Source organism: Centruroides sculpturatus, unplaced genomic scaffold, assembly GCF_000671375.1.
Source record: "Centruroides sculpturatus isolate CEXI.00-Female unplaced genomic scaffold, Cexi_2.0 scaffold324, whole genome shotgun sequence".
In the NCBI taxonomy this organism is placed as follows: Eukaryota; Metazoa; Arthropoda; class Arachnida; order Scorpiones; family Buthidae; genus Centruroides; species Centruroides sculpturatus.
This window is the reverse complement of record NW_019384466.1, coordinates 140541-159102: the sequence shown is the minus strand read 5'-3', so window position 1 is coordinate 159102 and position 18562 is coordinate 140541. Positions and strand designations below refer to the sequence as shown.

At 26.3% G+C, this 18562-nt stretch overlaps 1 protein-coding gene across 6 annotated transcripts in view; it reads right to left on the bottom strand.

The window, feature by feature from the left end:
- The window catches only part of LOC111621039 (LIM domain-binding protein 2-like), a 95539-nt gene that overhangs the window by 76584 nt on the left and 393 nt on the right, over nt 1-18562 (bottom strand). For all 6 annotated transcript variants that reach the window (XM_023363084.1, XM_023363087.1, XM_023363086.1 and 3 more), the window contains exon 2: nt 5027-5231. In XM_023363084.1, coding sequence (XP_023218852.1) covers nt 5027-5118 — 92 coding nt within the window. In that variant the 5' untranslated portion in view covers nt 5119-5231. The remainder of the gene's footprint in view (nt 1-5026; nt 5232-18562) is intronic.

Here is an 18562-nt window from a genome sequence, read left to right as displayed (position 1 = left end):
ATCTATACTAATATTATAAAGAGGTAATGTTTGTAAGTATGTATGTAAGTAAGTTTGTTTGCAGCAGGTAATCTCCGAAACTATTCATCTGATTTCAAAAATTCTTTCACCAATATTTAGAATGAAACCTCAGGGTGGACATAGGCTGTATATTATTCCGTTAAACATTCATATAAATTAAAATAAAAGATATAATCTAGGTTAAGGCTTTTATGTCCAACAGATGGCGCTATGAGTACGACTCCCTAAGTTTGCTTTTCTGTGAAAATGAACTAAAGCAGATCATTTTCTATCTATCTATATAAATAAAAATGTAATGTTTGTTTGTTCCTACCGATTCCTTTGAAATTTTCACACAACGCTGCATTCGAATACGCACGTGTTTTTATATAATATATGTGTCGAAATTCCCCCCACTGAAGGGAGATGGTTAGGATTAAGGCTTACTGTAAAGAACTCTACTTCTATTTATACTATTTTAAATGTGGTTTTTTGCGTTTTTGATTGCGTTTTAATAGGGTACGTCAAGAGAATATACACTAAGAAGAAATTTTTCGAAAAATTTTCCCCCCACGGGGGAAGTGTTATACATTTATAATAGATACATTTTGAGCCACAACAACACGTAGCGGGGTCTGCTACTAGACTATAAAACAGAAAAACAAATTAAAATTTTATATTTGATGTATTTTGGAATACTGTATATAAAATTTTATAAGCTATAACTGTAATATTTCCTTATAATCATATGCAAATATGTTAATTAATTCATTATTATTATGTTTTTTATGGGTTCTCATTGCATGGCAATCTCTTATTAGATTACCCATCATTGCTGAAGTGTGACACAAATGTTATCGTGTTGCAACACACTACTGTGTGCTAGAGTGGCACTTTGTCATACTGAACAAGCTGTTTCATCTGTTGTGTAATGCAAATTTGAAGTCCATTCCTAGATACCTTGTGTTGATTTGTTACTCTTATATTCTTTTGGTTTTTATGAAGTCTCTAAGAAAGGTTCTTTTTGGGGGTGTTATTTTGCAGAGTTCAAAACAAACTTTTTTTTTTTTTAAATCTTTGCATGAAAGGATTTCTAAGTAACATAAGATTATAAAATTACTAGCTTGTGGGCCAGCTGAAATGGGCCTTTTTGAAGTTGGCTGGCATTTAGTGCCTTTCAGGTACTGTACTAGGAATCTAATGTTACAAGTATGTGACCCACTTAAATCAACTTCTTTTTCCCAGGGTGTCAAATAATTCCTTTCAGGTAATAGTACCCAGTGTTCCTAGTATGTGGCTCTCCAAAAACTTATCAAAATTTGCAGTTGGTGGATATGGATGCCATTTTGGTAACAAGATGGAAAAACTGGTATATGCACCACTGAAAACAGTCTCTAATTACAGTGTATGGCTATCAATGCACTATGTATTTTTATATTTGTAATTTGGGTAATGAAATATGAAATGAGATTCTGGTTTTAGTGGACTAGGAACTTAGCATTCCTAGTCTACTGAAACCAGAATCTATTTGAGTGGGTGTCAGAGGATGTCTTTTGGGTATTGTGCTAAGTTTCTGGCTTTCTTGTATATGTTCTGTCTAAAACAGCATCTTTTTGCACTGGTTGTTGAAGGGCAACTTTTATGTACAGTACTACATTACAGTCTTTTTGGTAGATGCTTGTTTAAAATTGTTTCTTTCTTGCTATGGGTGCCATTTGGATAGCAAGCTAGGATACTAGGGTTTCTATTATATGTCTCTGACTAATATGCCATCTTTTTTGTGCTGAGTGTTAGTAAAGGCCTTTCAGGTAACTTGGTAGGAAGTTAGAATTTTTAGTAGTTGTCTGTCTAAACTGCTCTATTTTAGCCAAGGCTGTTTTGGTTTTGTACTATGTGTCTTTTCTATCGAGTACTCCATATAAAAAGTCTCCTTTAAAAGTTGCATACTAGTCCTAGTGGTCAGTAGCTTTGGTGAAAAAAGAAAAATGGAGAAATAAATATATTTTATGTAATTCAAATAGTTAAATTAGTAAAAATTAAATAGTATTTAATTAAAATTGAAGTAATGCCTATTTACTTATTTTTGTATATTTAATGCTATTAGTAATAAAACTATCTAAATTATGTAGCTATGTAAGTTTTATAATGCAGGAGATTTTTAGATTAAATTTTCTTACTTATTGAGAGTTTAATAAAAATAAATTTAGAATAAAATATACATTTTTATTTTTAATGCTTTACTTGAGACTGACAGCACTTTATATATATTTAGTATTGTTTAAAATATAAAAAATTGTTTCTAAAATTTTTCAATCTAAATTATTTGCTTTTCTGTCAAGTTAGTTTTAGTACACAAACTTATTTGTGGTAGTAAAAAAAAAAACCATCTTTTTGTTACTACAGATAAATTTTGGAAAATATTGGAGTTACAATAAAACAGAATAAAATAACTACTGTATTTTCTTGTGATCCCAATATGAATTTTACATTATATCTGGCTCACATATTGTAATTTGTATTCTAATCTAATTTTCATTCTATTCTTATAGCAAGTGACTAAGATCTATCAATCTAAATTGAAAATGTTTTTGTCATAATAAATTGATTTGCTGGAATTAAGAAAGATGGTTTTTTTGTTACCTGTTTCTTCAGTTTTTCAGATATTGTCTGTTTTACCTGTAGTAACAGCCTGTGATGTATGCTTCCTCTACCTACTAGCTAAGACAGGAATGAGATCTGCCTATTTCTCACTCTATTTCCCTGATGAATAGCATTTAAAAAGATGTGTGTACAAACTTTACAATAGATAAAGTTAGTGCCTAATCCTATCCTTGTTTCCAAGAGACAAGAAAATCTAAAAATTTTTAGCTTTGTATCAGGCTTAAAGTACAAAATTTATGTGTATCAGTGCAAAAATTGAGGTAAATTCACATTTGACAATAAAAAATATTTTTACCAGCATATGCATTGCCTACCTTACATGCTTTGATGGAATGCCTTCATCTGGAAGTTTTTCTTAGGCATTACTGCAAACATGAAAACAATACTAGAAGGCACCCTTTGTAAACATAAGAACAATTTGTTTTTGCTTTTTTCATTATTATTAAATTAAAAAACTTAGTTTTAAATTTAATTAGGTGAGTTTGTTTTTCAATACAAGTGTTAAGTTTTTCAGCTCTCTTAAGATTAATTGTGTTTCTTTTAATGTAAGAAAGTTTCTTTTTAGTTGTAAAGTTGTAAACGTTTTAAAATTTGAATTTTTGATAGCATAATTTTAGCCAATACTTTTCTTACAGTTTAACTTTTAAAACATGTGATTAGGCCTTGCACAACTTTTTAAAAAGAGAGAACTTATGATGCAAAGCAGTGACATGATTGCTTGCAACACAACATGCTACACAGTTTAGCATGTTGCATTGCTTGTCAGCCACAATAAGTAATTTAATAAAAGATTATCAAATCAAAGTTCAAACTAATAAGTTGAGATAAAAAATACCTTACTTTCTTAATATAAAATAGTTAAATTGCATTAAATGTCATACATTTAAGAAAATAATTCATTTATTCTAAAACAATGTTCTTACAAACAGTTTTTTTTATTAATGATCCCATCATTTTAAACAGAAATTTGATGACGAATCCAATTATATATTTTAGTATTTTTAATTCTAATTATCCAATAGTAACTTTTTCTGCTTCTATATCATATTATTAGGTTTGAAATTTTTCTAAAATCTCCTTGGGATGTCATGATCCATAAAACGAAAAACTTTTTCACCACGCTGAAATGTTCATGAGATATATAGCACTGAGAGCACTGTCTTTTCAGCATTATCTGTGTTTAATGATAAAAAGAAATGTTTTTGCAAGTTTTGAATGTTTTGAAAAGGTTGAAAGTACTTGCAAAAACATTTCATTATTAAACATGGATAACACTGAAAAGACAGTGTTCTTAGTGCTGTATATCTCACAATCCATAATTTGTGTAACATTTTCTACATGTTCCTTTACTTTTAATATATCATATATACAATCTCACCATAATATCCAGATTTCTCTTCATCAATAAATCACATATTAAACAACTATGAATGTGAACAAAGATGATAATGTGATTGAGAATGCAAGAAGCAAAAGATAATTGTCAAGAGAATTATGACAGAACAGTCTTATATTCTCAATTTTCAATATGAAGTAATAATAGATTGTTACATCAGTAATCAGTCAATATATACTATATTTCAATGACTCTACAAATTATAAAGTCAATATTTAGTTATGTGATTCATAAATAAAAGTAGAATAGTAAAAATGCTGAAAAACTTATAATCCAATTTTTGTACTTCATTTTGTATACTAGTTGTTGTTATCACAGAATAAAATAAATTTTGGAGAAGGGTTACCATAATTTGCAATTTTGGTTACCATAGATGTGCAACCATTCAAAAGCCATTAATCATTTTGATCAAAGTTAGTAGCTATTTGAGTTCTGATGGATTAGTTTGAAGAATATAAATGTCTAAAAGTTAGATCAACCTAAAATTCAGATGTCAATCCAATTGAGAATTTTTTGGATAAACTGAATTGTCAAGTACATGAAACTGTTAAAAAGACATTTGAATTAGTCAATGGTTTGAAAAATAAAAGATGAAAAATTCAGAAGTTATATACATAAGAAAAATTATGAGAATATTCATAGAAATTAGTTACTGCAAAATAGACTAAAGAATACTAATTTTCCAGTTATAAAGATTATTTTTAGATTGATGTTTGTTCTGGATATTAATGGTAGGAGGATGAATTAAATAATAAAATGCTAAAAGAGATATAATATATTATTAAAAACAAAAATTTAGATCACTTTTAAACACTATTTTAATTGAGGTTTTAATGAAATAATATATGAAATGAATAAAATTACAAGCCTATTTTCGCATTCATCGTTATGTAACAATAAATTTTTATATTATACAAAAAATTAATTTTGTTAAAAAACTGAATTAAATATATATTTAATAATACTGACCCATGATCTAATAATCTTCCATCAGGTGGATTAGAATGCACATGAGGCATTATTCCTGGTCCAGCTGTCAAATGTGGAACAGAAGCAGGCATAGAGGAACGATTTGGTCTCAGTGTGGATGACTGAATGGACGGAACAGGTTGGTTTCTCCAGCGGGTGTCGTCCAGTTTGGTATTGTGATATCACTGCCTTAACTGCTAGATTACTAAAATAATCAAAATTATTAATTAATAAATATCTTTACTATTCAATTCAATAAAGTTATAAATTATTAATTCACTGAAAATTTATTTAATCAATTCTTTTATCGATCAATCAGACTGATAATAAATAAAACTATAATAAACTTTATAATTTAGTAATTCTGAAGATTTCTTGATTCTTTGGTGGGTAAAATACCTGTTTAAAATTAAAACAAATATTAGTTTATTTATATATTTTATTATACGTAAAAATGTAAAACAGTATCACAAATATATTAATTTTAATTACTTATTCTAACTAATGAGATTTATTTCATTAAAAAATTTTACTATTTTGAAAACAGAGCAGCATATTTTAAAATATAAAATAAAATGATGAATTCTATTATTGTAAATTTATCTAAAAGGTTTTTTATTATATTTATATTTAATACAATAATATTATAGATCAAATGACTATTAAAAAAATACTGAACTAAAATTATATTTAAAAATAAAAATACTCATTTATGTGTAAAGCATATTTATAATGAATATTCTATTCATAAAAAATTAATTTTTTATAAAAATATTAAAAATTTTCAAATAACTATCAAGTATGAAGCATGTCCCAAAAGTAAGATACAACCTTTTATAACAACTTAATAATAAATTTCATTAAAAAATTAAATTAGCCATTTGAAAGTTGTTTTCCTACATAGTGGCCATTCTTTTCTAAGCTTTTCCCAGTGGGAGACAGGAAAAAATTCCTTTTTGAAAAATTCTGCACTTAATGATTTGAACAAGTCTATGACTGCATTTTTAACTTCATCATCTGAAAAGTGTAAGCTATCAAAATGTTTCTTGAAAAGTCCAAAAATCTAAAAATCAGAGAATGCCAAGTCTGAACTATCCATAGGATGGTCCACTATTTCTCATCCATACTTCTTCAGCCAATCTGAATTCTGGTATGCAGTATAGGAAGTTGCATCATCATCCAACAGGCATACCATTCTGTGCATGGTACAAACTTAGCATCTTCTGGTTTTTAGTTTTTTTTTACTTCTCAAGACACATATCGGTGGTTTACACTTCTCAGATAATGATAAAGTTAAAAATGCAGTCAGGGACTTGTTCAAATCATTAAATGCAGAATTTTTCAGAAAGGAATTTTTGCCCTAATATCCTACATGAAAAGTATTTAGAAAAGAATGGCAACTAAGTAGAATAGCTTAGACTGTGTACTTTCAAATGGCTAATTTAATTTTTTAATGTAAATTGTTATAAAGTTGTTAAAAAGATTGTACCTTAATTTTGGGACATTCATCATATTTAATCTTTAATAAAATGTTGCACTTTTTAATTTTTAATATTATGTGCTAAAAAAATATGCAAACTTGAATGAGAATGAAGATGTCATGAGAGAAAATAAAAGTTAAAATCTGAAGTAATATGAGTATATAAAAACAATTCAAGAAGAGGTGATTTCAAAATCAGAGTCTTCTGAAAAAAATAGAAGAGAAACTTATGAAATATTCATGACAATACCCAAAGAAATGATTAAAGAAAACAAAACAACTCTGAAACAAAGATCAATTGAAAAATTTATTGAAAAGATAATGGTAAAATCAGCATAAAATATTACTCAAATTTAGAAATTAACTACTTTTGTAATTTTTCAACTGATTTAAATGAAATCTGTTGAAAAATTACAAACTCTATATTAAAATTGAGTCACCATCTAGTGATAAAAAAATTAAAAAATAATATGACTAAAAATGCATTTCAACCTATTAAATAATGAAGTATAACTGCTTTCCTATCATTTTTTAAATGTTTTCATGCAAATTTTTGTTAAAATCTAACAAATATCTACTGAATCATAATACTAGTATCTCATAATTAAAAATTCCAGGAATGAGTTGCTTACCTTTCCCAGCAACATTTAAAACTGCATGTGGCACCATCTGTTATGATATTTTATTTAAAAACTTTTTACTTTTTTAATTATTATAAAATGGCAAAAAGCTCAATTTTGAGGGCAGGGATGAGTTTTATAAAAAAAGAAAGAAAGAAATTGTAAATGTTAATAACAAGTAAAATCGTCATTAAGTCCAATTCTACTCGAGATATGACACGACCCCCTTTATCTCCTCCTTTGTCAACCTTTAACCACCAAAGTTTAATAGTATCAATTCTCCTAATACACAAACCTCACTGAAAAATTTCAGACATTTTCGACTGAAAGCACAGGAGTTATTAATCTTCAAAGTGGGTGAATAAATCGTACTATATAGGTCTACATACACAGACACTAACATCCATACGTACAGAAAAAATAACTCCTGAACTTTTTGCATTTCTCGACATTTCAAGGTCTCCAAATCCAAAAGTTTAAAAATGTTTGTGGATCATTTTTTGACCAATTATCATACCTTCACTCTGCTATATACAGTAAGCTATAACAGAGCCCCGAAAGTAAAGTTCATGTTTTTAATCACTAGATGATAACAAAGTTAAGTTTTAATTAAAATCTTCAATTTATATTGTTTTTTATATATTCTTTTTATGCAGTCAACATTTATTTTAACTCAAACACAGTATGAATATTAACTACACCTATGAAGTTAATACATACAGTATATGATCTAATGATTATTGATATCCGAAAGAGAATAATTTATGGCATTATTATTGGAAGTCATTTATTTATAACACTTTCAAAATAATTATTTTCATAGTTAATCAGATTCAGCATCTTCCATCTGGTTATTATATTGTTATTCATATCTGCTTCTATGTTATTGTAGGAATCAATAAAAAAAAAATTTATAAAGACAGCACAATCTATTATAATTGCTTGGAAAGCACTAATTAGACAGTAAGAGGGATTGTAAAAACTTCAGAATAGAAAAAAAAAACAAAAAAATATTTTTAAATGCAAGTGCCTGATTAGTACTTTGTAATTGAAAGTTAAAAATTTTATTCATTATTATTTGAAGAAAATTTTTAACCTTTTAGATTTTTATTAACAAATTATTTTTATTAGGAAACTTGTTATTCTTTATCTTCAACCTTTGTCTTAACAGTTTATTCCTGAAATTGTGAAAGCACTTGAATGTTATGTTTCATTTTTGAATTTAAAGTAAATATATAAAAATTATTAAATTACACTAAAAAATAAAGTTTTTGTATTTACAGTATATGGATATAAATGAAAATATTTCAAATCAATTACATTAATTATCGTTGCGTTACTGATCCTTCCATTATTACTGAATTTAAAGCCAAATGAAGCAAAAATAATAAACTCATCAAATAAAAAAGAAACGAAACTTTAACATTTTTCCTTAAATTTTAATTAATATTAATAATAACAGCATAAATATATATAAGAGTAGGCAGGACTGTACGGAGCACGGAGTAAAGATGGTCTCTTTTAAAACAAATTAAATACGTAGAAACTGACTTTTATTTTATTAATAAAAAGCAGTCTTAACGATTTTAATTTTATTAGTAAAATAGCATTCATTTTTACACGTAGAAACCATTGCGGAACTCCTAAGTTTTCTTCGTGCCCGGGGAAAACTCCCAACTTCTCCCTCTCGATAGCCACGTGTACGAGTAATTGAGAACTTGAACGAATTAAAACAATTAATAATTATAATTTGAATTTTTTTTCACACTAAAAAAAGTCTTATAATCTTAATCGTAAACAGTAAGCAAATTTCATCAGAATTATATATTTCTTAATAATAAATAACTGAGTAAGAGACAAAACATTTCTATAAACTCATTTTATTAAATCTATAGAATATTCCGATCCCGCAAAACAAGAGACCATCTACATATTGCCATCTAGTGCCTGATATATAAACTTTTCCTATAAACGTTTTCTAACTACCAAAATAATTTCTCACACTTCAATTGAAAAAGATGAATGAAATATTTCCTTTCTTATAGTAGTGATAATAATAATATTCATAATAATATCACAAATTATATTATATATAAACCTATGAAATTTATTTTAAAAAAAAAATTAAGCTTCTATCTGATCCGTTTTCTCTCTAAAGAATCACGAAAAATGGTAAATTATACAGTATACGCGGATGTATTCTTTTTAAACGACTCAAAACAAACTGATCAGTTGCCATGGTAACGGACTTTTAATCGCAACACATGAGTTCAATTTAGGATTTGTCCAAAGAATAATTTTAATATATTTTTTAAACGTTTCTATTTGACACGTTTTTCGTAATTGGAAACGGAGGATGGTGGGGATGGGGCCTGCCCACCATATATCTCACTACGATTTACACACGAGCTTTTTAAATTGCACATTTGGTTATGTTTCACGGGTTTCGAAGTGTAACTGGTGGGGTGGGCTACCTCCAAAGCACCATTAAAATGCATTGTCGTCGGACTTACAAGGCTGAAACTTTGATGACATATCTATCTTAGAAGTGAACGGAGTTTGAGTTGAAAGATTTGAAGACATAACACAAAGCAAAGTTAAATTTAAAAGAGTTTAAAGAGTAGCCTGTTAAAATTTAAAATAAATATTTTAATTGGTTTATTAATATCTTTCAAAAAATTTTATTTCTGATAGTAAATACAATATCAAAAATTTTAATAACTAGTGATAAACTCAAAACTCTGACACGACCCCCTTTATCTCCACCTTTGTCAACCTTTAACCACCAAAGTTTAATAGTATCAATTCTCCTAATACACAAACCTCACTGAAAAATTTCAGACATTTTCGACTGAAAGCANTAAAATGCATTGTCGTCGGACTTACAAGGCTGAAACTTTGATGACATATCTATCTTAGAAGTGAACGGAGTTTGAGTTGAAAGATTTGAAGACATAACACAAAGCAAAGTTAAATTTAAAAGAGTTTAAAGAGTAGCCTGTTAAAATTTAAAATAAATATTTTAATTGGTTTATTAATATCTTTCAAAAAATTTTATTTCTGATAGTAAATACAATATCAAAAATTTTAATAACTAGTGATAAACTCAAAACTCTAGAACGCCATTTTAAAAAAAAATTATAAATACAACAATATTACAATACGATTTTTAATAAGTGAATTTGGTAAAAAAGAAAACCCCTATTTGGATATTTTGCTGATATATTTCAATTTGGAATTCTAATCTAATGAATAAAAATTTCGGACTGATGCATAAAAGCTTCTTCTACACAACCAATTCAAATCAATACTTGAAATTTAAAACCTGCACAATAAATTGATTTATACGTTGAGCAATTAAATTTTGAATTTTTACCAAAATAAATACAATTTATAATTTAGTACCGTTTTCGATTTTTTTAAATATATAGCATGTAAATTAGTATTTTACATGTTAATCATTTTTCCTCTAAACTTGAACCCGATACTTTCTTTTAAATAATATAATGAATAAAAATTGAGCTTAATGAGCGTTTATTATTCACATAAATATTCAAATAATATTTTCACAAGAAGCTATTAAAATAATTTTTTTAATTTCATATATCTTTTAATCTTAGAAATATAATCCTATAAAATAATTTATTAATATTTATTACACTTTCATACATTATTTGCATTTAATACGCCTATTTAATTTTATAAAAATAATATATTATACGTATATGCATAAATTATATTAAAATATATATCTTACAATATTTAGTATATTTTTTCCCTGTCATCATTTCATAGCGAAAAATTCAAATTTTCAGAAAATATCAAAATAGAATTTTCATTCCACATCTCATATGTACTTTACTGTACATATTGATTTCCATATAATAAAAAAAAGCATACAAAATATTGAGATTATTTAAGTTTATATAATATTGATATAAAAATGACATTAAATCATTTTTACTTTCCGGGCTGTTATATATAACAGAGGGAAAGTATGGCGATCGGTCAAAAAATGACCCCCATGATTTTTACATTTTTGGACTCAGGACACCTTGAAACGTCGAGAAATTGGAAAAAATTCGGATTTTTTTCCCTGTATGAATGGCTGTTTGTGTGAAAGGACACGATTTTGTTCGCCCTGTTTGAAGCTTAATAATAACTCCTGTGATTTTTGTCTAAAATTACTGAAATTTTGCTGGGAAGTTTGTATATTAGGGGAATTGATGCAATTAAATTTTGGTGGTTAAAGGTCGAGGGGGTGAAGAAATAATGGGGGTCGTGTGTATTTCCAGTAGGATCGGACTTAATGACAATATTTTACTCGTTATTAGCATTTGTAATTGTTTATAAAACCCATCCCTACCCCCAAAATTAAACTTTTTGCCGTTTTATAATAGTTAAAAATAGAAAAACTTTTTAAATAACAGATGGTGCCATCAAATGTTGCCGGGAAAGTTAAGCAATTCGTTGCTGGATTTTTATATTATAAATGAAGAATATAATATAAAATGAGTTAACTTCATTAATAAAGTTTAAAACTTATTTAACAGTTTAATTTTATTTGTATTCCTGAGATTAAAAATTACACAATTTAATGATTAAAAAATATATTAATAAATACGATAAGAAAATATTATAAAATTATTTTTTATTTAGTTCTAGGTTTTAATTTTTTGTTTAAATTTGTTATTAAAAACTAAACATTATTTGAAGGAGACAGTATTTTGCCCATTGCTTTCATTGGATTTTTATCGTTTTTAATTCTTTCCTGATTAATTCGTAGAGGAGAAGGTGGTATTATGGAACCCCAATTATATTTTAGTAAATTGTAAACGAAGTATCATAACTACACCCACATTTTTTGTGCGAAAAGTACTGGTAACTAGTAAACTAAATGTTTCTAATTGGATTTTTCGCTAGTGTAACTATAAGTATGGTTTTTGAAGGCTTTTGTATAAAAAGTCCGAAAGTAGGCTTAGAGAAAATCGGGTGGTAATATGGAACCTTACTGTATATTTTCAAAAAAATGCATTAATGTAGCCAAAAACAAATAGGAAAGTACAAAAAATGTTAAATAATTACAAAATTATTACTCCAATGTATTTTATCGCAAAAATGCTTTTATAATAGAAAAATATGACCTCCATCAACAATATATATTCCAGCAGCTCTTTTTCGGTATTCTCGGGAATAATTGACTTTCTACTTAGTGTCTTTTTCACAAATTGCTCCGGACGAATGTCTGCTTGCACAGAGAGAGTTCGGAGGAGTTGAGTTCCATATTACTGTAAAAGCACCAATGGGGTCCGTATTTCCGCATCGCCATCTCGAATTAACTTATGTCTGTCGAGACCAAAATTTAAAAAACGTGAACATCACACAGATTAATATGTACCCCTAAGTCTCTGGAATGGAATACATGCACCAGTAAACCTACAACTACACGATTTATATTTTAAAAATAATTAAATTCACTTAGCATTCAAAACTTGCGAATTTTGAAAAAAACAAATTTGCTGATTAAATACGGACAACTGTTTAACTGAAGTAAAACTGTTTTTCCCCTTGCTATGGATGTCTGCCTAGTTCAGTTCAGCCACATTCCGCTACAGTTCGCGTTTATTATCAGTTCGAAATGGGGTGGTTCCATAATACCCGCAGTGTTCCATAATACCACCTTCTCCTCTATAGAAATTTATGATATTCCCTAAAATCATTTTAATAGAACTAAGTACTACATACTGTATATTGATTCTGTCAGTTTCCACTTACAAATTTATGATAAAATTTACAAATTCGGAAAATAACTTTAAGAATAAAACGATTTATCAAAATAATTACTTTAAAAATGTTTAAATTACTCACAATAATTTAAAATATGGTATTAAATGTTAAGCTTTATTAATACTATTTGAATAGCTTTAAATTAAGTTTTTATATTTTCGTTTTTTATTGATAAATTATTGAAATCTGCAACTTATATAAATTCAAAAATTTTGTTAAACAAGTAAAAGAATTGTCTTAAACGAAACAGAAGCTTTCGTAACGTTGAAGATCATATTGACGGGCATAACACTAATAACAAATTTTCAAAGTCATTTAAAAGTTATTAAAAATACTAGCAAACTTATCAAGTACTTACTATTGAAATAAATTTCACCTAAAAATCATTATTATTAAAAGAAAGTGACAAACAATATTTTGATGAGGATTATACAGATACATTAAATTAATAGAAAGGATCGATTAACTAGAAGCAATTCAATTTAAAAAAAATTTAACAAAAATTTCACATTAGAAACTTAAATCTGATATAGGGGTTGAAAAAAATGATATTGAGGTTCGAGCCAATCGGCAAAAGTAAGCATTACCCCTCACCGAAAACTATATATAGACTATATATAAATGAAAATTTTTCACCTCCTTTCAGAAAAACTTTATTTTCATCGGTTTTATACGTAAAAAAAAACATGATATGAGACTAAATTTTGAGCTATCTTTTTGTTCGGACCAAATGGCTCTGTTATCTCCCTTTATCTGAACCTCAACAGAAGCACTCAATTTTATTTAAATTTTCTGATATATTTCTTATATAAAAACATAATAAATATATGTTTTATTTTAGAAATTTATTTACATTTTAATGTTTTATAACATTAACGGATTTTCGAATACGGAAATAATTTCTGTCATCATCTATTAAAATCAATTTCATTGCAATCAGTTTTTCATTTTGATGTTAAATTAATGAAAACAACCACACGAACGGTATAACCTTAATTTGTTATCCTTATAGTCAGCAAAATATAAAAGTTTCTTATTTAAATTTAGTTTTTTTTTTTTAGATATGTCGTTGAACTGGTAACGAAATCGGAAATAAATTCTTTTCATTTTAATATTGAAACAGAAACTATTAACATTTATACTGAACCACCTAGGCTATGTACACAATTCGAATTTTAAAAAAAAAAACGTAAAAATTGAAATATTCAGTTAATGTGATTTTTCAGGATTTAAAATCGATAATAAACATTTCAATTTCGATATAGATTTCTATATTTTGATTAAATAAAAAATCAATATAAGCTCATAAAAAAATTCGCTTAGTTAAGCCATACCAAACGAGAAGCAATAGAAATTTTAGATTTTTCTAAAAAATAAAAATAATACACAAAAAATGTTTAGTGAGGAAAAATTTTAGAAACTGTATAATAAAATTGAATGATGTAAAGCGAGTTTTATAAAAATATAAAGTACTTTTAAATAATTTTTTTTTCTTACTTTAGAACTATATCTAATATATGTGAGAGAGAAAACTTAAATTTCATATTATCTTTACAATAAATTTCACAAAAATTTATTAAACAGAATTTTAATGGTGCTTTTTGTAAAAGAAGTTTTAGACCAAACGAATATAAAACATGATTTGTTTAATTTGTTGATATTATTTTATTTTCGAAAACATTGAATAAAATTTTTTAAATATATAAAAGAATTTCTTTTTCGTTTATAATATTAAATTTTTCCATTATTGCGAAATTCTTTTTTGTATCTGTTGCATTAAGATTTTTAAAAAAACTATCCCTGCAAAATGCAAACGAATTCCAATTAGATTTTACTTGAACGGATAATTATTTAATTAAATGAATCAATTACTTTATATAAATTAAAAAAATCGTATGAAACTGAAATTAGAGTAGTTTCTTTTTATTAAAGTATCAAACATTATTAATTTCTATTCCATTTCTCTATGATTTTATGCAAATTTCATTGCAAATTTGCAAGCTGTGGGAACCCACAAAGTCTTTTTGATCGACGATATTACTTCATATAGTCATATACTGAACAAAAAATATAATTCTTATTAGTAACATATAATTTAATATTATTGTTATTCATGATTGTTAATTACTAAATTACATAAAATGGAATCTTTTGTAACAGAACAAAGTTTAAAAAAAATTAATTATAAAGTAATTGATTGATTAATTATTGCGAGGCATCAACCCATAGTGAACTACGTAACAGACCCTAATTATGTGTGGTTTAATCCACCGTGGTGTCGACTAACATAGGCGAATGATGGGAAACGACGCCCAATGATAAATTATAAGAATCTGAACAGAGTTCGAATTTCGATCCTCCATAGTAATAGATAGATTAACACTTGCCGCACAGCCACGTGGACTACAATTATAAAACACTAATTCCACCAGTAATGAAACAAGTTTTAAAAAGATCTCATCTAACTTATATGGAAAAACTGACGTGTCATGGAATTTAATTATTCAAATAACTTTCTTCTACACTTAAGTAAGATTAATCATTAAATTTTGTTCTATAAATTAGCATTCCATTAACTTATAAGACAATATAAAACTTCAAAAATTCTTTTGATTTAATTTGCAAATTTTTTAAAAACAACGTAACATCGAGTTTCGGAATTTTGAAATTAATCTTAGGCGATCTTCATCTCTCACCTCTCTTGTAATCAACACATTCGTGAATTATAATTTGACATGTTACAATCATGCGACATGCCGTGTGTATTAAAGAAAAATGGTAAGAAAGCGTGTAGCGGCTGTAAAAAAAAAAATGTTTATTTTAATACAAATTGTTTGTCAATAATTGTATAGACTTGTTCCACACAAAATAATTTCATATGTGTCGTAAATGTCAAGAAAACTGACGATTAGTTTAAAAAATTATAAAATGTAATTTGAAATTAAATTTTTTGATAAATATAGTTAAATTATATTATTTAAATCCAAAATATATTTTCATTTTTAATCAAAAACTAAACTATAATTGGGTGACATTTTTAATGGGATTTCATTTTTAAATAAAGCATTAAAAATTAAAACACATTTTAAATCTGATCTGATAAAACAAAAAAAACTGATAAATTTATTCTTAATTTTTATAAAATACCACAAATTATTATCATAATAAATAATAATAATAATAATAATAACATATTAAAAATTTTACGCCAAAATTTGGTTAATTTTTTAAATTCCGTTTTGTTATGCGATAATAATTGTATAATTTATCATTATTCTTTAAGATAAAGAAAAAAAAAAGAACAATTTAAATAATGTATAAAAACGCTTAAAAGATAATTTGTATTTCTAAAAAAAACTCTCTTACATTTTTTATTTACAAAGTATTTAAATTTACTAAATTATTAGTTTAAAACTTTATTTTTTCTTTCTTATCAGTAGATGGCGCATTGAAAAAAAATTGAAGATTCTAAGATTTATTTAACCCATTTGTAAAAGTGCACATTATTATTTTTTTTTTTTAACAGAATAAGTATAAAATGGAAAAAGAAAAATTCCCTATTGCATAAGAATGCTTCCAAATACAATTAACTCCTACAAATAACATTTAATTTAGATATATATTGTAAAAAGCACGAAAAACAATTGATGTTTCCCTAGCCATTGGTTTAGAGGCGATAACCGCTGATATATTTTTCTAAGAGAATCGTAAAAGGAATACTGAGACGGCCGCATTTATTGATTTTTTAGTTGTGGAGCGAACCACTCTGCTGGTAATATAGGAAGAACTAGACATGTATGCAAATCTATGGAGGGAGGGAAGCGTAGTCGTCTTTGACTCAACTGAAATACTATATTTTCTACCAATTAAAATTTACTAGCAACGACAATAAATTCTTTTAACAATCGATAAATAATAAAATTTAAAAAGTTCGGTCTGTTGTCGTTACCTAAACGCAATTTACTTTTATATTAAATAATTATTCGCTTAATTTTTATAATATTAAGTGCCATAAAATTGAAAGGAGTCTATTGAAGATTCTGTTTCGAATTATCGACAATGAAATTATTTATATCATTTCTTTAATTAAATAATAATTTTTAAAAAATAATGTTAAAAAAAATGAGTTTGCAACGTGATATAAATATTATTTTTCAAAAAAATTTTTGTAATTATTTTTAAAATAATATAATGAAATGGAACAAATAGAGAGAAACAATTCAAAGAGGGAAATTCAATTTCAAAATTACAGCGAACATTTTGTTTTATTTCTTCAATATTAAGTTTTTGAAATGCATCTAAATGCAAGCTTTAAAAACTCTTTAACGATTGGATAGTTATGATTTAACAAATCTCAACTTTATTAATATATCTAGTGAATTTTAATTAAGAACAATATAATAATTAAAAACAAAAAATTAAAATTAGCATTTTAAGTATAGCAAAGTTTAATAAGGAACATATTATTTAATAATTATTAAACTTAATAACTTAACTTAGCCATTGGCTTAACTAATCAGTTACGTGATGTCAACACTCGCTTTTAGCTCGATGCAATAATCAAGTAAATAAAAAAATAAAAAATAAAACTGTGTGTGATAGATTTCACTTTTTAACTTTCCCCCCTCCCATCTAGTTTTCTCGACGAGCGAATGCAGATTACAATACACATCGCAAGAAAGAATCGATCCGAACCGAAGAGGGGAAAAAATTTCGGATACTAAAGTAATTTTTTATTCACCAATTTCAATTTTAAATATTATTTTAATTTTTCATTACAGATAATAACAATTTAACCCATTTACATTTAAAGTTTACAACGCATTCGATCATTCATAATGAAATTTTAAATATACATGTTCACGTGACTGAAATTTCTCGCTTTGAAAAACAGCGAGACAGTGGATTAAATAATCGATATGACAAACTTTAAAAATTTATAAATCAACTAATCATTCGATTACTAACCTTCTTGTGCGTTAATTAATATCTAAAAGTTCTTTTTTTTTTATGTACTTGTAAGTATATATATATATATGTATTAGTGAAAATCTTAATTAAATAATCAATGAAAAAAACAAGGTCTTGTTGAATTCATAACACTAGTTAATTGTTATAGTTAATTTTTTAACGTAATCAATACTCATATTATATGGTAGTATGTAAAGCTCTCTTCAATTAATCCGTTTATCTGAAGTCAAATGGAGAGAAATGAGAAGAAGGGAGAACCGTGAATCGATTTTCCGAGTCTCTTTTCAGAACATATTTTCTCTTAACGTAACGCAATCAATATTTTCAGACACGAATACGAAAAGAGACAATGTGAAAGATGTTATAATAAAATTTATAAATTTTGTTACGATAAATCTGATTAATTATACACCATGTTACGTTAACTATTTTAAATATTACAACCAACCAAAACAGGAGAAAAATTTTTTTCACACTTCACTTATTTTATCTTAATAATGTATCCATTCTCGCTTTCACATTCTCCATTAATGTCATTTTAAAAATTTAAAACTTTTTTAAAGCTTTATTTTGAATATGTTAGCAAATTATATACAAAAATAACTAGTTTAATATATATGCAATTCAATATCAGAACGGGACTTTATCACGGGTTGATTAAAAAAAAAATTAAATTAA